This window comes from Cebidichthys violaceus, unplaced genomic scaffold, assembly GCF_023349555.1.
Source record: "Cebidichthys violaceus isolate CVI_PGR_0920_01 unplaced genomic scaffold, fCebVio1.0.p SCAF_12, whole genome shotgun sequence".
NCBI classification, from domain to species: Eukaryota; Metazoa; Chordata; class Actinopteri; order Perciformes; family Stichaeidae; genus Cebidichthys; species Cebidichthys violaceus.
In genome coordinates, this window is record NW_027176285.1 from 12315666 (window position 1) to 12339285 (window position 23620).

Sequence of the window (23620 nt, forward strand, 5' to 3'; positions counted from 1 at the left end):
TTAAAGTATCAAAAGTAAAACCAATCAATGCAGAGAAATGGTCCCTATGAGTGTATATCTAATTATCTAATAATAATTATATATATACATGTATATAAAGTTCACCTTTAACTGGATTATTCTGCTAGATGTTTTATTGAATCTTTATATTTAAAAAAAATAAAAAATTCACGTCAACATTGGTTTTATTTTGAAACGTCTAGACGGAAGTTCTCCGTTTCAAAATGGCAGGCTTGATAATGGTGTCTAAGAGAAGGAACAGGACAGCAATGGGCCGCAGCCGATATTTATCCCAAACAAATCAAACTACCACCGGGACTCCGCCATTAGTGATGGATAAACTGTAGTTACAGTGTTTTTATGCGGTTATACGTCGTATGTGTTTGTAGTTTTAAAGGTATAGCGGTAGAGTTTAGCTAAACTTAGCAGAATTCTTCTTCCAGTGGGAGGAAGTTCGCTGTGGCGGAGGAAACATAATCATAGGAACTATCCCCCGAAATCATAGGAACTGTCCCCCGAAATCATAGGAACTATCCCCCGACATGGAGGACTCCGGCTCGGCCCTGGAGAAGAACGTCGCGGACCTCACGGTGATGGACGTGTACGACATCGCCGCGGTGGTGGGCCAGGAGTTCGAGCGGATCATCGACCGGTACGGCTGCGAGGCTCTGTCCCGGCTTATGCCCAAAGTGGTGCGTGTGCTGGAGATCCTGGAGGTGATGGTGAGCCGCAACTGCATCAGCCCGGAGACCGAGGAGCTGCGGCTGGAGCTGGACAAGCTGCGGCTGGAGCGGATGGAGCGGCTGGAGAAGGAGAAGAAGCATCGAAAGGTCCCCAAAAAACACACCGATTAAAGCTGCACTTTTAGAGGAAATATCCTGCTGCCAAGTATTAGTAAATAAATACACAGACTACATGTAACAGGGACTCAAAGTTACTGTGATTTAACCTGAGGAGGAGGAGGAAGTTATCACATTGTTTACTAGAGTAAAAGTACCACTACTACTCTTGAACTGAATATCTAGTGGTATTGGGAAGTAAAAGTATCCAATACCACTGTAAAAAATACTCCAGTACAGTTAAAAAAAAGCTCTATTACTAGTAAAAGTCCACCTTTTAAAATATTACTTTAGTTAAAGTACCAGTACCACTGTAACAATACTACATTATAAGTAAACGTCCTCCATTTTCTGTAAAAATACAAAGTACAAGTCCTGGATTGAAGATAAACTGGTTGTGGTATGTAAAAGTACAGAATACCACTTTAAAAAATACTCCATTACAAGTAAAAGTTGTGACTTGAAAATGGTACTTAAAAGTATTATTATCAGGAAAATGTGTAAAGTAAAACTACTTTTGAACTACAAGGGAGAAATGGTCCCTATAAGTGTATATCTAATTATATATATATATATATATATATATATATATATATATATATATATATATATATATATATACACACACAGTATATACTGTTATATAGTAGCCTATATCATTAGATTATCATCATTGTTTTAGCAGCATTTTCCTCTTCTAGTTGGTTGAGATGAGTTCATGTTTAACTGGATTCATCTGCCAGATGTTTTATTGATCTGTTCATTTTTTGTTTGGCTTTTAGAACTTTAGACAATAGTGAGAGTTAATCATGAGGTTTACTGAAACTTGTTTATTCTGTTTCCTGTCACATAAGACCAGACATGTTTGTCATTTCTTAGACATGTACTTAGTTACTTTATTTAAGTCACTCAGTCAGATACTTCCTGTTTGTTTAGCTGCAGATGATCACAGACCAGCTGAACTTTATCCCTGACTCAGCAGGAAACTCTTCACACTCCAGTTAAATTTGTCGAGTGTGTGATCGTTTCCAATTAGTCACCGAAGTATATTTGATGGCAAGTTGAATCAAAGTCTCTTTAAAGGGACGGTGGTGGCGGTTAGCTCAGACCTCAGACGTGGTGGTTTCATATTAAGATTGCAGCTCAGACGTCTATAAAAACAGGTGATGAGGGAGTTTCTCGTGACAGTGAGCGAGCGCTCACCGGTTCACTGATTAACTGAGTCTCACGAGTGTGATGAAGTGATGAAGCGGCTGTTTGTGGAGGAGACGGCTGAGATTTTCACATGGAAGACGTCACAGCGGAAATACTCTCTGCTAAACTCTCTAACTCAGTGTTCTGGTGTGGCACAGCTAATGGTTAGAATAAGAGAAAACATGAGAATTAGAAAAATACAAATTCAACTCCAGATTATTCATGTGTGCTGTTGATTCTCACAGCCCAAGGTGACGCCTTCAGATGTGTTTTCAGTCCAAAACCCCAAAATATTCAGTTTATTATCAGTTTATTATCACGTCTGACAAGAAAAGAATCAGATCTTTAAGTTTCAGAAACAGGAAACGGATCATTTGGGGCATTTTTGCTTTAAAAAAATACAATTATTTGATTATGAAATGACCGCTCTGTCAGTCAACTAGTTATTGCAGCTCTAAGATAAATGTAATATATGTATTAAAATGCTAAACGTGTGTATTTTCACAGTTTACATCGTTTGCAGTTTTAATGCAAACTATATAATAACATTTCATGGTGCGGTGCAAAGGATTTGTATTTATTTACGTTTTACTAAAAGTTTGCAAATATTGTATGTGGCTGAAATGATCTATTGATAGTTGATTTTTTTGGGACTCTATTTATAGATTTTCAGCCTTCAGAACAAAAACAAACAGAACAGAAGTAACCGAGTGAACCCCACGACCAGAACATGTGACGCAGATCAACAGCTGTTCTGATCATTCATCAATAATTCATCTGTTAAGTCAGACCGTATCTGGTTCCAGCTTCTTCAATGTGATGATTTGCTGCTTTTTCTGTGTTTTGAAATCATTGCAAATTTAGATATTTTTGGGTTGAGGACTGTTGGTCGGCTTAGAACAAGCAGGAGGAATATACAGTATGTGCAGAACAGCTAAATACAGATATCAAACCAACATGATAGTTAATCGTGTCTTCTCCTGCTCTCGTCTCCACTGGTCCAACGTAAACACGCCATGTAACCCGTTGGCTAACGTGTCCGTGGAGCTACGCCGAGGATGTGTGACACAGAACCCGATCAGAGAGACAGAGGAGCGTTTCTCTGCAGACAAGACGGTGACGAATTAAAGGAAACACTGGAACAAACCAGAAACGTAACGAAACATAAGACAGAGGAGATGATGTCCAAGTAGAAGTATTCACATCCTCCACAAAATACTTTTTAAAGAGCTTATTTAGCTGAAGAAGTAAGAGGAACACATAAAGGAACAAGCTCTGAGGTGTAGTACAGTATAAAGTACAATATGTACCTCTGAGATGTAGTACAATATAAAGTACAATATGTACCTCTGAGATGTAGTGGAGGAAAAATAGAAAGTAGCAAAACATGGAAAGTACTTCAAATGTGTACTTCAGTGCAGTACTTCTGGCTAAAACACACGCAAAGTGTTGAAAGCATGAAAATGATGATGAAGAATTGAAGTTATTTTACAGGTGGAGCATAACGACATCTTGAAGGCCTCAAAGACAATGTGCTCGCTCAGATGAGGTCATCTTCATGATGTTTAATGATGCTCCGTATTGTAACGCGTGACGTGTCTTCCTGTCCGGGTCCAGGAGCTGGAGCTGGTGGAGGACGTGTGGAGAGGAGAAGCTCAGGACCTGCTCACTCAGATCGCTCAGCTGCAGGAGGAGAACCAAGGCCTCCTCACCAACATGTCCAACAAAGACCCCATGAGTGAGGAGGACCTGCAGCGGCACGAGGGTGAGGACGTGTGCTCAACGCACACACACACACACACACACACACACACACACACACACACACACACACACACGTGAATATGAGCCTCGAGACAGACAGCTGGTTAGAGATAAAATGAAGCCAGAGAGACTTAAATCATTTAATACCTGCTGTTTGTGTTTTAGTTTAGCAGAAAACTGTCACTGACGCTGCATCTCATCCCCCCCACACTCTCTGTCTCACACACACACACACACACACACACACACACACACACACACACACACACACACACACAAAGGAAGCCTTCTCTAGTGTCTGACGGCGAGCCAGTCTTGTCTCTGCATCAGAGGCTCTTTCGTGGTTTCACACAGAGGACACAGTCACCCTGACACACTGAGGACAGACCAGCCTCAGTGTACAAGCACACCTGCTCCACACACACACACACACACACACACACACACACACACACACACTTGCACAGAAATCAGGGTTCCCTCTGTACGGCTAAAATACCTTTCTCTCCCAATAAAAACGATTATGAAGAATTCATGCTATGTGTGTGTGTGTGTGTGTGTGTGTGTGTGTGTGTGTGTGTGCGCGTGTGTGTGTGTGTGTGTGTGTGTGTGTGTGTCCATCCTCTCTGTGGTCTCCAGGTATGACGGAGAGAGAGAGGCAGGTGATGAAGAAGCTCAAAGAGGTGGTGGACAAGCAGAGAGACGAGATTCGAGCCAAGGACCGCGAGCTCACGCTGAAAAACGAGGACATAGAAGCAGTAAGGCGACATCCATATTTTATGAATAGTTCCCACAAGTGACCAACACGCAGCGCATAAAATGTATTTTTCAGCTGTTTTCACTCACTCCCGTCCTCTCATACTCTGTAAATATTTTCATGATTTACCCAGACTCCCTTGTTTCTGTCCGTGTGCTCCTGCAGCTCCAGCAGCAGCAGTCCCGCCTCATGAAGATCAACCACGACCTGCGCCATAAGTTCTCCGTGGTGGAGGCTCAAGGGAAAGCGCTGATCGGGCAGAAGGTGGAGCTGGAGGCCGGAGCTCAGGCGCGGGGACAGGAAGTCGGAGCCCTTCGGCAGGAAGTCGCACGCTTGAGGGAACGACTTCAAGGAGACTTGCCCGCCCAGAACCCCGAGGAACCCCCACCTCAGCCCCCCTCACCTGCAGAGGTAACACAGGAAACCATTAAAAGAGCTCCATCTGAGGTCCCAGTCTGAATTTCATTTTGAAATTAGTTGTGCAAGAAACCCCAGAAGAATTATCCGTTTTAATAGATTCTATTATTGTGTTAGACTTTAATGGCATCCTTTTGCAATGTAAGTACAGTGCATTGTGGGTAAAAATGGTCTATTTTCATCCTCTTTTTGTCTCACTCTTTCTGTCCTGTTTAACATTTTGCTTTCTTGCTAAGATTAAGATCGATACCACTCTCATGTCTGTCTGTTCTGCATGAATCTACAGCCAGGAGACCGTTAGCTTAGCTTAGCATAAAGACTGTCCAAAGGTAGAAGAGACCTGCTTTCTTCCACCACATAACCCCCATAAAACAACAACTACATAAACTACATATAACGTGTTAATTAATGAGCTGAGTTTCTTTACCTTTGGACAGAGCCAGGCTAGCAGTTCCCCTTTGTTTCTAGTCTTTATGCTAAGCTAAACTAGCCGTCTCCTTGCTCTAGCTTCATATTCAGTGTACAGACATGAGAGTTGAATTGATCTTTTCATCTTAACTTTCAGCAAGAAAGCGAATAAGCGTATTTCCAAAAATGTCAAACTCTTCCTTGAAGTTACAAGTTAAAATATGCTATAACCCATAACCCTGTCATATTATTATTAATATGTTCCAGTTTAAAAGAGGTCTGTTCATTTATATTTTCCAAATCCATATAATATAATAAATCCCTAAAAAGCAGCGTAGCTTTGACCCAAAGTCAATAAAAACATCTGGTATACGGAGATAAAAACATCTGGTATACAGAGATAAAAACATCTGGTATATGGAGATAAAAACATCTGGTATACGGAGATAAAAACATCTGGTATATGGAGATAAAAACATCTGGTATACGGAGATAAAAACATCTGGTATACAGAGATAAAAACATCTGGTATACGGAGATAAAAACATCTGGTATATGGAGATAAAAACATCTGGTATACGGAGATAAAAACATCTGGTGTACGGAGATAAAAGCATCTGGTATATGGAGATAAAAACATTTGGTATATGGAGATAAAAACATCTGGTATATGGAGATAAAAACATCTGGTATACGGAGATAAAAACATCTGGTATACAGAGATAAAAACATCTGGTATATGGAGATAAAAACATCTGGTATACGGAGATAAAAACATCTGGTATATGGAGATAAAAACATTTGGTATATGGAGATAAAAACATCTGGTATATGGAGATAAAAACATCTGGTATACGGAGATAAAAACATCTGGTGTACGCAGATAAAAAGGAGGATTCTTTGTAAACGGATAATAAAGTGTCTCTTGCTCCACCAGCGTGGTAAAGCTGCTACGGGGGTGGTGGTGGGGGCTGAGGGCTGGTCAGACAGACCCGACCCCTCTGAGCCGATGTTGGGCGGGTTTGACTCTTCCTCGCCCCCCCTGCCTAGTTCCCTCAGCCCAGAGGGCCACGAGGATGATGAGGAGGAGGAGGATGATGAGGAGGAGGCTGAGGACGAGGCAGTGTTGCTTTGGGTAATACGGACGTGCTAGCTAGCAAACCAGAGTGGTGTGATTGTCCCGACTCTTAAACCTGCACCCCCGAACAACCAGATCAGTAGAAACACAACAAGCTAGTAGACTAACATTAGTACGGCCCAGGAGAAGGTCTGAACCGGCTTGGCGTGCGTCTTAAAGGACTAACAGAGTCGGCCAGCAGCGCTGACCTTTCTAAACTTAGATCCTCTCGACAGCTCGGCCTCTAACAGCACTTGAATCTCTCCTTGAGTTGCACCGTGATTCTGAAGTGGTAGTTGAGTTGCATGATGTTTTCTGCTCCAGTGTTTTCCTTTTGTGTCCCCTATTTGCATATGAATTAGTTTGTTTTCTGTGTACGTTGATGCCAGAACTTGTTTCCATACAGCCGATCAAATTTGCATTTGTGACATCGTCGTCAATAGTCAAGTTCTCGTCCTGATGCGGCACGAGTTTGAACAAAAACCGCCGTTAGAAAATGAATATTAATGCACGTGTCCATCCACTGCTGTTATGTGAATATTAGAAGTGGCGCAGTGTTTAATTCACATTGTTCATGTTCACTTCGTCTGTTTCCATTTACACTTTGTCTCATTTAGTTTTTTATCCACACTCAACTTTTCCATTCAGCCAAGTCTTTGGAAAATGAGTATTTCTGATATTTCCCACAAACTCTCTTTTTAAAAGAAAAACAGTTGACATCAATCCATTATCTTCTGCTTCTCCGAGGCCTCCGACAAAAAACACAGTTGACAATAAAGTAAACAGAAATCACATTATGTTTGACAGCAGAACGGTAAAACTCAGTGACTTCTGTTGGCCTGAGAATACGTATTAATAATGATTATGGTGTGTGTTTTGTGCTCAGTGCATGAGTGACTTCTGTCAGCTGCATGGGTCTTATTTTTTAACGGTGACAGTGAACGTCTCGTGTGTGCTGAGTTCAAAAGAAAACGGAATCTTAGCGTAAAGGGAGGAGGGAAGGGCGAACAAATGTATTGGAACAAGGCCCGATGTCTGACTTAGAGTTCACCGTTTGCCACCAGGAGGCGATGTGCGATGAGGACATGCCGGCTGTGTTCCAATATTTTACAAAGGTATCCTCACTTCCTTCCCCCGCCTTCGTTCCTTCCTTCCTTCCTTCCTTCCTTTTCTTTTGCTTCCTCTCTTGTGACGCATTTGTCTCTCTGCAGGAGGCGCTGTGCGAGGAGGACACGGGGGGCCTGGACCCCAAGGACCCCAACCGGCCCCGGTTCACCCTGCAGGAGCTGAGGGACGTCCTCCACGAGAGGAACGAGCTCAAGGCCAAAGTGTTCATGCTGCAGGAGGAGCTGGCCTACTACAAAAGGTGCTCACAGGCACACATACGTCTCTTAACAATCACATGACTACGGCCACGTTGTTGATAATACATCCTGTTGTCTTTTTTTTGCAGTGAAGAGACAGAAGATGAGATTGTGACTCCGTCTTCGTCTCCGTCTCCTGAACTGAGGACTCGCTCCCGTTCTTCTGCCCAGCCGGAGTCAGGAATCAAACGCCTGTATGTTGAAAACAGATCTCACTCAGACACTCGCCCCGACCACCTCCTCAACTGTGAGATTAGCTCGAGTCAAAACCACTCTCATTGCTTTGCCTGCGCTGAGGAAAGGCTTATTAAACACGTCCCCGCATGCTTAAACGTTTACATTTTACTCTTTAAGAAATATACAAGTTGAACCTCACCAGCAGTACCAGACGTTTAGGACTCTTTCAGGCTAGAAACATTAGCTTTGTGATAATATTTTAATATTTTTTGCTGCGCTGGATGTTAAACAAGATCACTTCAGATTGAGTCTGTCTCCACCCATAAAAGAATCACATTAGCACCAGATTTAAGATCTAACCACAGCAATAGTTGTGTAAAAGCAACACTTTCTATAACTGGACACGGATCACTCTGTGCACACGACCCGCTTCCTGTGTTTGTCCTGGAGATCAAACAGCAGCTGTTTAAAACGTGTCATGTTTCAGTGTCAGAGGTCAGAGGTTCTCTTGTGCCATCATAGGATCTTTTTTCTCCCAAGATAGAAAGCAAAGTGACCAACAACATACAATGTCTATAAACAAATACAAATAGTGTAAATGATTCAAGGTATTATCGGTGAATCTGACATCTTTTTACAATCAAACAACTATTTGTTTAGTTTCTTGAGTCCAAAACCAACCAAATACTTTCAATTTCCAATAATTGAAAACAGAATAAAAGCTGAAAATCCTCACAGTTTGAAAAGCTGTAATTGTTTTGTTATTTATACTTTACTAAACAAAAAGTACTTTTATCGATTATTACAGTTGTTCTGTTGACTGAATAACCAACATATACATAAATAGTTTTTTTGCTACTCATTTGTTCCATAAGTGAATACAGTGCAGTATAGTTAGGGAAGTGATCATGTGCCACATCAGTCACGTGACGGTGAGGGAGTGATGCCGGACAGACAGTTAATAACGGCTCAGTCTGTGCTCGTCCTGTTTCTTCTGTTTTGAAGACTTGTTGTTCCTCTGCTTCAGCTCTAGCTCTCTGTGTGCACGCTTAATGATTAGCATGCTTTGGTCATAGGTCAGCAGGTACAGCACATGACACACACACACACACACACACACACACATTCTGAACTAAAGCACGACTTCTTTTGGTTTAATGGGAACTTTTCATGAGAGGCCAGAGGTTGATGTGGTCCCTGTCTCCCCCCCCCCCCTTCTCTCTACACCTCTACCTGTTTGTGCTTGTGTGTCTTTACCTTTTGTGCAACAGGATCTTCACGGCCATTATGCCGATGGTGGCAGCTGGTTTGATCCCAGATGACCCCACTTTACAGCCAATCAGACGCCTCATATCTCTTGTATGACTCTCTATTGCGTTGGCTTCAGAGTCCGTCGCTCTTTCAGCTAACAGCCTCCCTCCCTCTGCATGTGCCACCTTTTTGAGCCTTTTTCTCCCCCACCTTTGTAGTATTCTGATTGGCTGATTGTGGGGCTGTCTCCTTATCATTGTCCAATGGGACGATGGCGGATCATAAAAAAAAAAATCAGCCAGTCAGAACTAACATGTAGTCTGTCGTCGTCTTCTCCCTAAACACTGACCGGAGTGACGACATGTCTGCAGCTCTCAACTCATACAAACAACTAAGAAACTAAAGCGCTTTAACTCTTTTTTTTAAATAGTGATTGAATAACTTATAACAGGCGATGAACTCGTCGTGTTTTACTCTACTTTGCTGCACTGATCATTAATTAATAACTTATTTTATTGTGAAAGTCCTCTGTAGCATTCAGAAAGCTGTGGGATTGTTAAGAGCAGATAAACTCATTTGTTTACAGTAATAATACCCAGAAATAATAACAGTAACACTGCTTCACTGCCCACACTACCTACGTGTTCACTTCACGGACACATCCATCAGTGGACTTCACACTAAATCCTCTGTCTCCTCTCCACCCGTCTCGTCTTTTAGGTTTAGTTTCTTCTCGCGGGACAAGCAGCGGAGCTCGCAGCGCGGCGGCCAGTTCGACGCCGGCCTCGGCTCGTGGACGGGGAAGGACGACGTGTACACGGAACAAGCCCAGGAGGCTTTACAGCACATGTAGGGTCACCGGACCGGGCAAAACCCCCAAAAACTCTTTAAGCACTCCATGTCCATCACTCGAGGCCGGCTCGTTGACCGCAAACCCAAAACCACGACAAGTGACTGAAAATGACGAGCGCTCCTGAGGTGAGACAGAAAGAAGAGAATCATCCTTTAGAAATGTATTTAAACACCCGAGAATGCTTTACATTGCATACTGTGTATCTCGGTGAGCGGCGGCACATACAGACTTTAAAGAGAACATGTTGGAGGAGAGGGCAAAGTCAAGTTGAAGGGTGGAAAGTGGAAAGTTGGTTCATGATGAGGTTCAGTGGGTGGAAGTGAGGACACACATGAAGGCTGGGGACACAAAAGTGTGCTGCTAATCTAAAATAATGTTTGCTCTTCTATGAAAGACGAAGGTTTCACAGTTTACGATCGATCATAGAATAAAGAAGACGTACACAAATGAGAGCAAGCAACACTTTAGTGTCCCTTTATATATTAGGGTTTATTTAAGATGTCTCCTCCTGGTTCATGTGAGCAGCTCGTCGATTCATCACCAGCACTTTCAGCTAATTCAAAATATGCAGCTTAAAAATATAAATGGACAGATTTCAAGGCTTTGTGTGTAAAATGTTGCATGGAATCAAAAAAAACAACAACAGATGCTTTTTATTTATAATCATGCAACATGCAGTGAGTAAGTGTGGAAGCCCACCTCTGCCAAGAAAAGGAAGAAATAAACAAACTTAAAGGGTTTGACCTGATAAACATAAAAATAATCAGTAATTCAAAATAAACACATTTTAATCATTTTTACTTACATATCTCTTAGTTCATAAATGAAATGTATCATGTTGATAATATTAAATATAAATACGATATAGCATCATATGTTTAATATAAGCAGATGTTACGCTGAGCCTTGAAGTCATATCTGGAAGATAATGTCAGTAAACTTAGCTTCGAATGATAGAAGTATCTCATAATTCAGATTTCAGAACGTCTCATCTGTTTGTTCTTCTTCTCTCTGGTTGAAATGGGCTTCCATAAGTAAACGTTCGCTTCTCTCCCACTATGAAATGAACACTGATGTCAAAGAGCAATAGATACAGTGTGTGAATTACTACTGATAGCCAGCATCCAGAGCCACTAAATATATATATATATATATATATATATATATACATATATACATATACTCAGACCTACAGTTTCATGATAACAGATGTTTCAGTATCACCAGCTGAACCAAAGCAGGTTCAAATACATAAACGTTCCTCTTTTAGCAAACAGATGCAGAATATTAAAACACAACCTCATAACCTTTAAACAGTCCAGGAAACATTTGACAGAAGCAGTGTGTTAAACTCCTTTACCTTGGTTTTTTTTAATATATTATTAAAGAGAAACTATTTTAATTATCATGTCTATATTTGGAGCATGCTTAAAAGATAACTCTGATATTCCATATTTTTCATATTGTCAACAAATCACTGTAGTCTATTTAGACTCTATCACACGTACAAATACTCACCTGAGCACCACATGTGGATTCATCCGCCGCTGAAAATAGACCCCAAACAAAAGCACCATTTCCTCCTGTTGCTTGTTGTTTGATGTGTTTTTAAACATGCATGTCTTCAGGAGGAACAAGTGGGATTGAGAGATCATCAACATAACATTCTTTTGGTCTTTTCATGAGATTTGTTGACAATAAGTGAAATGTAGAACAACGGCAGCTTTATCCTTTAAAATCATTCGTATCTTCCTGTACGTTTGGCACTGACACATTTTTTTTGCAGGATGAAAGGAAAACTAAAGAACAACTGGAAAACATTAAGAATCATGTTCAGGTTTTGCCACTAAGCGATGCAACATTAAGCTTTTTTATTTATTTTTGTAAAGCTACCTTTATCATATTTATGACGGCGTATTGGGGCCATTGTAGGTAAACCTTATAAATGAATACAGACGAATAAATAACAATCAAAAACAGAGCCGGGGGAGGGGGGTAATATTCAGAGAAACTTTTTTTAACTGAATTTTCGAGATTGAAGACGATAAATTATGATTTATCAATTAAAGTGGTAAATTTACGAGAAAAAAATCACTCTAATTAGTATTTTGTTTTCTTATGAATATGCCCAATTCACAGCAACGTCTCTTCAAAGTCCGAATGCTTTAGAAAATATGTTTTCATAAAATCACAATTTTTTAAATTTCATTAAGTGATGTAATTTCTCGCCAAAAAAACCCCCTATTTTTCATAAAATATCTTTTTTCTTGTAAATTTGTGGGGGGTTTTCTTGTTAATTGTGAATTTTTGGAACACTTATTTTCTTTTTTTTCTACCTACAGAATAAAACACACAGCAATATGTAGCTGTACATTTTAGGTTTGTTCATTACCTCCTAGAAAGTGTGTACCCGTTGACTTGTGCTCATATGCATCATTTATACAAGAACTCATGCTTCCAAAACTATGTTTTCAAATGGTTACGTAATAAGTAACATTTAAATATTCCTCAGATTGTGTTGAGGCTGAGAAGTCGTAAACGACAGAACATTGATGAAGCTGAAGTGTGGTTTTATAAATGTCTGCTTATTGCTGCGTTTACAGCTGAACTCTGACGGATGTGTTCCCGCCTGAGAGGAGAGTCTCTGTGGAGTGTTTAACAGTAGAGGCACCTCTTCATCTTTATTTATACTCACTCTATGAGGTGGAATCAGTGAATGTAACACGACAGGAACACTACGACGAGTGACAAAAGCAGCTTTTCACGTATTCACAGATACAAAAGTACAACGATGAGACGGCATCGTATATTTAGATTTCACCTGAAAGCCAAAGGGATCCGGACATTCTAGACATGAAGACATTAAAAAAAGGGAAACTGGTCAAAAATAAGATAATGTGTCCAAACTCTCCAGTTCTTTTTAGTCGGAGCTGATCATCATCTCTCATGTGTTCATCTTATTAAAAGTAAAGCTGATATTTAAAAGATGTAATGAATGGATCAGTGCTTTATTTAATGAGCTGGCTTCACATTCAATAATAAAATTCTGTCCTGTTTGAGGAATTTGTCTGTTTTTTAATTCTTAGCTGTCGGCAGTACTTCAGTACAAATACATATACTTGTACTGAAGTATAAATATATATATATATATATATGTGTGTAGTCATATTTGTGTGTGTGTGTGTGTGTGTATATACACACACATTCTCTCTCTTTAATAATTTAACGTGTTTTATCCCGCTAACTACACAAATGACAAAATGATTGATTTGATTCATGGTCTTGAATTAAGAAAATAAAAAAATCAACTTTTGTAATCATTTATTTGAACACAGGAACAAATCAGATGCCAACTCGTGTTACTTGCATATTACATCTTTATTCATTGATGCCTTAAACCCCAGCATTAAGATTTATTCAAACGCTACAACAGCAAAGATCTATTACGTCCTAAAAATGGCCAACAGGTCAGTTTTGCCTCTTCTGGTATTATTCCATTAGTTCTATATGTTAAAAAGAAAAATGGAATAATCCAAAATGTAAGAATAAAAACATGTAACACAATGCTACCGTTAGAGAGGAAAGTCAAAATGTAAATGTGTTTCCTGAAATGTGCTTTATTTATAACACATCTGCGACTGGGCTCTTTGTATTAACACTGATTATTTATGATATTTCAAAAAACATTAAAACAGCGACTCCTGAAAGTCAATAATGTAAATATTTTGGTAACTTTTAAGAAGTCCTTTTCATGAGTTTTGAACACTTTCATGGGAAATCTGTACAACCTAAACAGCTACAGAGAGGATGAATGACATTTGAAAAATCCTTTTTTTTTTTTTTTGCATTATTTTGAAACAATTCAAATGACAAATAAATAGTTGGACATTTTGGGAAATACACCTCTTCTCTTTCTTGCTGAGAGTTAGACGAGAAGATCGATACCACTCATGTCTGTCGGATGAATTTGAAGCTACAGCTACAGAAGGTAATTAGCTTAGCTTAGCATAAAGACAGCTAGCATTGCGCTTTGACCAGAGTAAAAAATACATCCCTAAAGTAATTAACACAAAATATTACATGTTGATTAATTAGAGAGCTTCAGGAGTTGTTGACTTATATTATCAGAGCTAGGCTAGCTGTTTCCCCCTGTGTTCAGTCTTTATGCTAAGCTAAGCTAACCTTCTTGTAGCTGCTGTTAAATTTTAACAGAAAGATGTCAGAGTGATCTCAATCTTTTCATCTAAGTCTCAGCACATAATTCCCAAAACGTTCAACTATTCCTTTAAGTCTTAACCTCAAAACATGATACCAAACTAAAGATTAGTAAATTAAAGAACTAAATAATTTAAGGTAACGCTATCATTAATACAAACAGCACCTATAAGAGGAGAAAGTGCTATACAACTAAATAAATATAAATGTGTCATAATGCTAGACTGACACTGGTAAGATTTATATTTTCATTCATAAAAGATTAGAGCCAAATTTGTTTACCGAACCACTGAATTCAAACAATGTTTAATGACATTTATATATTTTAAATTGTATTATGGCCTGCACTGTTATTGTATTTACATAAACAGATGTTCCTAATATTTAGTTTACTGTTAATAAATCCCATGAAAAAATTAAACCAGCAGTGAATGTATCTCCTAACAAGTATTGTGCGTGTTTATCAAAGTCTGATATATCTCGAGACATATTTTGGTTTTGGATTCATGGGATTTGTTGACAGTAATAAAAAAACAAATGTATTCTGATTGAAACACTTTCAGGTGATTCAACTGTAAACTGCACTACAAGTGACCAAATTTTAAATATATATACACTAATTTGCAATTAGTACCAAAGTATTTGACCAAAGTAGAGCAATAATTTAAGCTAAAATATTATAAATTTGATTCGTAAATTGTAATGGGCAGAATTGGAAATTTCCTTTGAAATATACGTTACGTAGTTATTACAAATTAGCTAAGAATAAAAATAATTAGTCTCAATGTATTTGTAGATTAGGATATATCAAGATACATAAATGTGACAATTTTGGGGTATATTTCTTCTGGCTACAATTCATGGAAAAAAAACTACTAAAATATGAAATAAAATAAAAAAATGACCTGTTGGCAGTTCAGCTGTTAAAATACTTTCACATGGAACAATATGAACAATATTTTGTGAGGGGGGAAGAACAGATGTGTAGAAAACCTGCAAAGATAAACACAGTGGGAGTGTAACAGTTCACCAAAGACACGGTTCACCTGAAGCTGGTGCAAAAATAAAAACATTAAATATGTGAGAAATTCCCAGCAGACGCTTTGACCTGTTTTGTTTTAGTTAGTTAGTTAAAGGAAGAGTTTGACATTTTTGTAAAGACACTTATTGACTTTCTTGCTGATATTCTTTCTAGATGAGAATATCGATACCACTCACGTCTGTATGTTAGCTGTGGAGACACAACCAGCAGACAATTAGCTTAGCTTAGCATAAAGACTGGAAACAGCTAGCCAGTCCAAAGAGAACAAAATCTGCTAGTGATGCAAGACTGGGCTGTTTTAAACACGACTGAGCTACTTTATATTTTATTAGGAAGAGTTTAAGGCGGCTCATGATCATTTCTAGCTATGCTAGGCTACAAGCTAGGCTATGCTAATGAAGCTGAGTTACGACACTTTTGGTGGGTTTGAAAACGCAATAACAAGACCAAGGAAACTATTGACACTTCAGTTCATTACAAGGCTGGAACTGTGTTATTATTTGGTCTTAGCGTTGTGATAAAAGCCTTGTAAAAGTTTACACCTGTTCATGGAACCGGAGACTTTTTACATTAAATGTAGCATTTTGTGAATGTGGTTTTGTGTTGGCTCAAACGGAGGCTTAATACTTTAATTCACAAAAAAAAAAAAGTCAAACTATTCCTTTAATTAAACCACCCGTTGATTTGCAACACCAAACCATGAATAAATATATTTACACAGTGCAGTAATATAGACAGTGTAGTGAGTTTAACGTGAAATAAAAAAGGAGATTTGACAGCTGAGAACGCTGACTAGTTAATCACATAAGCCAGTCGAAATATGGAGAAATTTTCATTCCTTTAATTCTATTTATATTAGTAGATATTTACCTAATAAAAGTTCATACACATTTTGATTTTATCAGGAATAACAGAATATACTCCATGATGTCTTAAATATTAAAAAATACAATATAGTTTAAAAAAAAACAAAAACAAAAAAAACATGAAAAAATAAAGTGTAATTTGACTAATTCCTATGTCATCCTTAAAGTCTGTATGTTCAACATGAATACTTGTTTTCCTGTAATCAAGACCCAAAAAACACCCACTGAACCATGCGTTTGGTAAACTATTACACTTCCACTAAACAACGGTAGATTGTGTTGAGTTTCGTCGGCTGTAATCAAAACAGAATATATTCATAATTTGCATCTCATAGTTCTTTGCTGATCCCAAAAAACAACCCCCCCCCCCCCCAAAAAAAAGGTCTCTGGGGCCTTGTAAGTATTGCTAAGTATCTAATGACTAATTAAGAAAAACGCAGTATAAAAATGCAGAGCATTAACTACCACCTGCATGCTGTAGAAGCATTGGTCTATAGGTAATACAAAATGTACAAAAGAAATGTGCTGCAAAACAACCAGAATATTTCATATACACATAAATAAAAAGTACAGATGTCATCTGACAAAGCAGACGGACATTAATCAAAATGTGATACGTACCCCGTCAACACGTAACCCCCCCCATCCCACCTCAATATTGGAACAAAAAGGGTCCACATTCTGTTTCTAAGGCATTTTGTACACTAGCTAACGAGAAACACAAGTGTTGCTGTGAGTTTCCCTTTTTCTTTTTTTTCGTTTGTCGAGGATCAGTGTTTGAGCCACGGGTGAGCTGCGATGGAGGCCTTACTGCGGTCTCCGTAGTCGTAGAGCAGCTCCTCGCCCTCGTCGATGTCGCGAGAGGCCACGAGGATGAGGTGAGGCACACCGCCGATGTCGTGGAGTTTGGTTTGGCAGTTTCCGGTTTTACTGTGATTTATCAGCCGGCCCATCCGATCGGTCTCTCTCGTGGCGTCCACACTGTCGAAAACAAACACAATCGGTATCTGCAGATAAGAACATTATTCATCCCATGCCGGGGAAATTAAATGCAAGCTTCTATTAATTAATTTAATAAGAAGAACATAAAATTAAAGCTGCAAGCAGCATTGATCTAAGCCTCGAATGTTTTGAGTGTACCTCCGAAAACAATCATAACTGTCACCCTGTAAAAATCGACAAAAAAAACTGAATGTGATGCGATACACCTGCTTACCAAATTTTATACATCTAGGTGAAACGTACTGAGAGGGCTGCATCGGCGAAATATTGTAGGGGCGTTATCGAGCCGACTTGCCACTCTGAACGAATAAAATCATATTATACAACTACATAGTTTGCTTATGTTTCAAGCATTTTTAGCCTCTCAAAATTACCTTCGTTTTTCACGGCAAAGACTGCGTCGCCACGGCAATGGCGTTCGACGAAACATGAAAAGCTTCATGAACTGGCATTATGAACTTCTTACATTTGTGTGGAACTAATTTAATGTTGATCTGATTTACCTACTAAGAGAAACAAGCCAAAGTATAAAGACTTTATCTTACTGTTGATCTTTGAGTAACGTTTCACTGCCAAGGTCTCAAGAGCAAACTGACCGAATCTGAAGTCGATCGGGTCAAATCTCTAGGAGGAGTTCGTTAAAGTAGGGCTCCTTGAAATGGTCCAAAAATGTCATAAAATTAAAAATGTCCAACTTTCTGTTTGGTTTAGCGAAAAATTCCAATAGGATTTTTTGTACGTCCCATCATGTTCCACATACCTACCAAATTTCATACAGCTAGATGAAACCCAAAGTTGGGGCTACTCAATAGGGGGCGCTATCGAGCCAATATTTCATACAGTAGCTGGACACCAAAATCAGACTGCAATTTTCGCAAATTCTGGCTTGAGTGACAAATTTAAAACAATTCCCAGTATCCCAAGCACCTCCTTTTTGCGACGAAACACGCGGAATAATAATAATAATAAACAATAGAATAACAATCGGTCCTCCGCTCCGACTACATCAGTGCTCGGGCCCTAATTAGACAAATTGTCTCATGAATGTGATTTGAAGTTGGCTCGTGAATGAGATTTTGAAGGACTTTTAATTTCGAAATGCTACATCAGAATGTCCTGGTTCTCTCCTAGTGACACCTTGAAGCAGTCTGCTATCAACCTGAGGTGAAATTATTTTGTGACTATGCACCGTTTCCTCTAAAATCAAATCTGAAATTAGACAAATTGTCTCATGAATGCGATTTGAAGTTCATGGGGGTCGCGGGACATCCTGAGAGACAAGCTGATGCTAATGTTAGCTTAGCTTATTCCTCTGATAACTTAAGACCCAAGCGAACAACGACTAGAATAAAAAATGAAAATAAAAAAAGTGTCTTTAAACTGGATAAAAGTTCAATTTACGACAGCATCTGAGAGACAACCACGAAGCCGACGCATGCACGAAATATTAAAATGTTGATTTTAAATCGTACCAGTATGTTTTGCTGAGGTACTGGAAGTAGTACATGTAGCAGCCCGTGGCAGGGTTCTGGGCGTATTCGGCCTCCCTCATCTTGGCGTCGGTGATCTGCAGCAGGTCTCCGTGGTACTCCACCACGTACTCGCCCTTCTGGAAACACCGCGTGGCAAACACCGCTCTCCCCTTTCCTTCTATATTCTGCACCTGTAAATACAAAAATAAAACAGTATGAGAGGTTTTAGGTTAGCGAAAGCCGTTTATTTATTTTACACATTCGATGATCTTTTTCACATTAATCAGGGGTGAAAACAATAAGAACAAAGCTGGCATTGATTTTATTTTGCAATCATTTTCCTGTCAACTTCCTGTTCTCTAATCCACCTTAATTAAATCCTATTATGTAGAGTACATACTGTATATTCCTGCCCTGATAATCAATGTGATTAATCATGTGATCACTTGAAAGCTGCACTCAAACGTTCCTCTGACTGTTGGCTGTAAGTCGGAGTGAGTTTCATTTCTCTGATTGAATTTGCACAACAGTGAAAGTGAGAGCACTGTGTAAACACTACGAGGGCGGAGCCATGTGTGAATCTGATTAATTAACTTTGTTTTAATTCAAGTGTTTAAAGAACAATCATTTGTACCTCCATTCCTTCTTCTATTCCCTTTGTGATGAGTTCATCGGTGAGCTTCTTTTCTTCACACTGGGAACAAAAAAAAGAAACATGAGACGACGTCACTGACGAAGAGAAGATTGGATGTGGACACTCACATTTACACCAAATCAAGCGCACTGGAGCGACATTTACTGCTCCATAGTATCTACAGCTGCTTCCTTAATGAATGACAAACAGAGGAAAATTAGACTATAATACTTTACAAAGCAGAACAGTAGATTATTAAGTAATGGTGAAATCGTTATCACGCTTTTTGTCCTGCGAAAAAGTCGTAAAATGCTCGTTAATAAAATGTTTACATATAAAATGGAGTAGTAATGGTTTGGTTGCTAAAGAAGTGATATTGATGGAGATGGAGGGAGATTACCTTCCTTTGTAATCAAAGATTGTGTGTTGCTTTATTCACTACTTTAGTGGAAGCAAAATGTGCAATCTGTCATAAAGTCAGCTAAATCACAATAAACAGACTAGCGTAGCGACATTAATGCTACAAACAACCCTTGTTGTACTCGTGTAACTGGATAGTTAATTAAAGGAGCTTCATTCACAACATCTGTGGTTGTTAAATATATATATATCATCTTATATTCATGCTCATATGGTAATATATACTTTTAATAACCATCCCAACAAATATATAGCATATCAACTCACCTTAAGTTCTGTTTTACTCTTTCTTGAGCTTCGTCTTATTGGATAGTAGTCGGTAACTTTTCGGTTTTGGGAGTTTTTCCCGCCTGCACTGAATTGGAAAAACAGAGTGCAACACATTCTTACAACTACATGAATAATTATGACTCAGATCATGTTCTTTGATAAGATGTCCTCCTTTAAAAACGCATCAATATTCAGGACGTGCTTACATTCTGAGCGTGGACTTCTTTCCTTTGACTTTGAGGCGGATGCCTCGCCGCTGGAGGCCGTGGAGAGCGACGATGCTGCTGCTGTTTTTGTTGTTGTTGTTGTTGTTGTTGTTGTTGTTGTTGTTGGCAACATGGAGGGGAGCGTGAGCTAAGCTGTTACCCAGAGGCAGGAGGAGTTCGGCAGGGGAACGAAGGCAGGTCTGAGTGCCGTAGCTCCTCTCCATCGTGTGGAAATCCGTCTCCGAGTCTTTCGGTGTCGAGCTGATGCCGTTTGTTCTCCTGCCTGGGATGAAAACGGTATTTTATTCCTGGCGTTCAGTTCAGTGAAAGCTCGCTGCTCACCGTTACATAACCTCCCAAAATACTGAAATGAATAGATGTCCGTTTGCTCTCCCGGTGGAGCTTACTTACCCTCTGCCTGCCTCTGGGCGTCATTTTGCTGGAAGCAGACTGAAGAGCACCTCCCCTCCTGTGTCAGCTTGATTTCATCATGAACCGGTGATATGGACCTGCTGCCTCTTAAGGAAGTGACTGGGTGGCTGTTGCGTACGATTTGCTGTGAATGCAGAGAGAGAGAGAGAGAGAAGACGTATTAAGTCCACACTTCCTGCCAAGAGTGGTTTGTATTGACACTACGTCCAAAGTTGGTGCAGCCGTTTGCTTTGATTTTCCATGAAATAAATCAAATAAAGCAATCGAACACATAATTAATACAGTCTAGAGTGCTGCCAAAATAGACATATAATCAAGAATGATAAATAAAGAAAAATAATGCAAATAAAGAAAACACAGCCCGACCCAGAAGCTACTACAAACCAATCAAACAAACTATAGATATACACTTTACTATCATTTAAGAAAAGCAGCAACTCCTCACATTTTAGAAGCTTAAAACTGAGAATTTTTGGCATTTATTGCTGGAAATATGACTGAAACCATTCATCAAAATGTTTGTTGACCTATTTATCAGTTGAATCAGCTCTCAATCACACTAAAAACACAAATTCATTCATTCTGAGGAAAGAACGGCTTTTAACACATCTTTTAGACTTCAAGGTTACACTTCAAGGCATTTTGTAAACAGAAAACTGTATTTGTGTATAAAAAAAAACTAGGAGGATTGTCTCAACATAAAGAAACACTTCATCCTTCAGTTTATCACAAACATTCAACATCAACACATAAAGAAAACACTTCATCCTTCAGTTTATCACAAACGTTCAACATCAACACATCTGCAGATACGTGCTTTTTTACTGGACAGGAAACTGTCATCTGAGAAGTAACTAAAGCTTTCAGTCAAATGTAGTAAAGTTAAATAAAAAGTAATATAAAACCAATATACTCAAGTAAAGCACAGGTACATTACTGTACTGTGCAGTATTTGAGTAAATGTACTATCCATTACTGGATTACCATGCTGGCGCCACACACCCACATCAACTCTCCCATCAGTCCCTTTAAATCTACAGGCCTCTTGGCTCATTATCTACTGGTCAAACACACTCACATTTTTTTTTTTTTTTTTTTTTTAAATCACTTCAAATGTTACACTTTAAAACCCGCTTAAAAAATAAAAAAGGGACAACTTCAATGTGTGTCTTTAGTGTAATCTGATGTCATAAATACTGTTAATGTATTCAGCTAGCAGGCACATGTAACGTGAAGCTAATGTTAGCAACAATGTAGCTACTGTAACTTACCCCGCTCATGTCCGACTTGTTTTCGTGGCTCCCCGCTCGGCTTCCGTCTCTCTCTCCCTCTCTCGTTTTCGAGGACCAACAATTAAATGAGTTTGTCCGCCGGTTGAGAGATTAAAACCTCAGCAGTGTCCTCCCTACTCTCCGGCCCCCCCTCCCACGGTGAAATGTGTGCCCTTTTTTGTTGTTGTTGTTTCACTGCCAGCAGCTCAACCGATGCAGCCCTCCACAGCTCCTCTCCGCCATGTTTTTCTCCATGTAAATGAAGGAGACGGAGACGAGGCAATGTCGCCCCCTGCTGGCCGGAAGCGGTAGTGTGTTTGTAACAATTCCTCCTTTATTTATTAGCGAGAATATCACAAATTGAAACAGAAATTAGCAATGTTTTTATAATTAATGCCAGTGGTGGAAATAAACTAAGTACTGAGTACATTATTGAGGTGCTTGTACTTCTCTTGAGTATTTCAATTTACTACATCTCAGAGGCATATATTGTACTTTTTACTCCCCTACCTTTATTTACTAGTTATATTGCAGATTCAGATTACTTTTACAAAATATAATAAAAAAATACACTATGATTAATTATTAAAGGCTTGACTCCTACCTGGCAGTGTATATTGCAAGAAAAGTGAGCTGCATATTTACCAGCTTTAACATTAAAGTGATAAACACATTAATTCAAGGAAGTAATTAAATATACATAAACATATTGACATTGTTATTAGTAGTAGTAGTACCGATTGCAGTTCTGTGTGTGGTTGGTCTAAGTATTGTTGCTATACTGTCTCTCTATATCATGACTTTTAAATGTATTAAAAAGTGAAAAAACTGTTGATTTTTGTTTATATGTTTGGTTAAGCTTGTACTTCATTAATCTCTAATCTCTGTCATTAAAAAAAAAACAGTGAAGTATTACAATACACTATTAGACATCTGCAACCATCTGGAAAGTAGCTGTTGTGTTAGCTGTCAAATAAATGTAGTGGAGTAAAAAAGTACCATATTGGAGGTATAAAGCCCACAATGGGCCATTCTGCACACTGATTTCTTTTTCTTTTAGCACATTTATTCAAGTACTGGATTTGAGTACAAATTCAAGATACTTATCTGAGTATTTCTAGTTTATACTACTTTAGAATTCAACTTCATATTAACACATCTTAGAGGGAAATATTGTACTTTTTAATCCACGATATTTATCTGTCAGTTTTATTTCAGATTAAGATAAATACGTTTATAAAATATGATTTTTTTGTTATAAATTAAACTACCAAACAGTGTAAATACAGCTGAAATAACAGAAAATTAAAGTATTTTGATAATCGTTTCAGACATTTTTAAGGCATTTCTTTTGTTTAATGTAACATTTTTTCTGCATTGAGGACTGTAACATTTAAAGCACATTTTGCTGATAATACTTACATACTTTTACCTTTGTAAGGTTTTGAATGCAGTACTTTTACTTGTAGTGGAGTATTTTCACAGTGCAGTATTAGCACTTTTATCAAAGTAAGGTTTCGAAAGTATTTCTACAGTGTTGTATAATTACTTATCTGAGGTAAAATATCTGAATACTTCCTCCAGCAGAAGGGGGGAGGAAAGAGAACCACGAAGAAGAAATACTTCCCATCGTCACTTCCTATCAAGAT

The 23620-nt window shown here is 38.8% G+C and overlaps 2 protein-coding genes across 6 annotated transcripts; one reads left to right on the forward strand and one right to left on the reverse strand.

The window, feature by feature from the left end:
- The first annotated feature begins 238 nt into the window (after positions 1-238).
- rilpl1 (Rab interacting lysosomal protein-like 1) lies at positions 239-13200 on the forward strand. Of its 5 annotated transcripts, XM_068706445.1 has the most exons (9): positions 239-830; positions 3651-3798; positions 4437-4555; positions 4720-4965; positions 6317-6514; positions 7561-7611; positions 7708-7862; positions 7950-8054; positions 10009-13200. In XM_068706445.1, exons 1-9 carry the CDS (start codon positions 543-545, stop codon positions 10139-10141), a joined length of 1443 nt encoding a protein of 480 aa, XP_068562546.1. In that variant the 5' UTR covers positions 239-542; the 3' UTR covers positions 10142-13200. The 5 variants fall into 5 exon arrangements, with proteins under 5 accessions (XP_068562546.1, XP_068562544.1, XP_068562543.1 ...); XM_068706443.1 differs by lacking the exons at positions 6317-6514; positions 7561-7611 and adding an exon at positions 9309-9396 and having other exon boundaries at positions 10009-10099; XM_068706442.1 differs by lacking the exons at positions 6317-6514; positions 7561-7611.
- A 245-nt stretch (positions 13201-13445) lies between these two features.
- Positions 13446-22213, reverse strand: kmt5aa (lysine methyltransferase 5Aa). The gene is made up of 7 exons (XM_068706447.1): positions 21972-22213; positions 20680-20824; positions 20269-20551; positions 20060-20147; positions 19373-19432; positions 18739-18929; positions 13446-17245 (listed from the first exon to the last, which is right to left on the reverse strand). Exons 1-7 carry the CDS (start codon positions 21978-21980, stop codon positions 17035-17037), a joined length of 987 nt encoding a protein of 328 aa, XP_068562548.1. The 5' UTR covers positions 21981-22213; the 3' UTR covers positions 13446-17034.
- Between the last annotated feature and the right edge of the window lie 1407 nt (positions 22214-23620).

What these genes read in the sequence shown, in the direction of transcription:
- rilpl1 (XM_068706445.1), top strand. Translation starts at nt 543, where the DNA reads ATGGAGGACTCCGGCTCGGCCCTGGAGAAGAACGTCGCGGACCTCACG. An exon ending in GGACCTGCAGCGGCACGAGG is followed by an intron (nt 3,799 to 4,436) that starts GTGAGGACGTGT and finishes TGTGGTCTCCAG; the next exon opens with GTATGACGGAGAGAGAGAGG. An exon ending in GAGTCAGGAATCAAACGCCT is followed by an intron (nt 8,055 to 10,008) that starts GTATGTTGAAAA and finishes CTCGTCTTTTAG; the next exon opens with GTTTAGTTTCTTCTCGCGGG.
- kmt5aa (XM_068706447.1), bottom strand. An exon ending in AGAGTAAAACAGAACTTAAG is followed by an intron (nt 19,433 to 20,059) that starts GTGAGTTGATAT and finishes TTTTGTTCCCAG; the next exon opens with TGTGAAGAAAAGAAGCTCAC. An exon ending in GAATAGAAGAAGGAATGGAG is followed by an intron (nt 18,930 to 19,372) that starts GTACAAATGATT and finishes TTGTATTTACAG; the next exon opens with GTGCAGAATATAGAAGGAAA.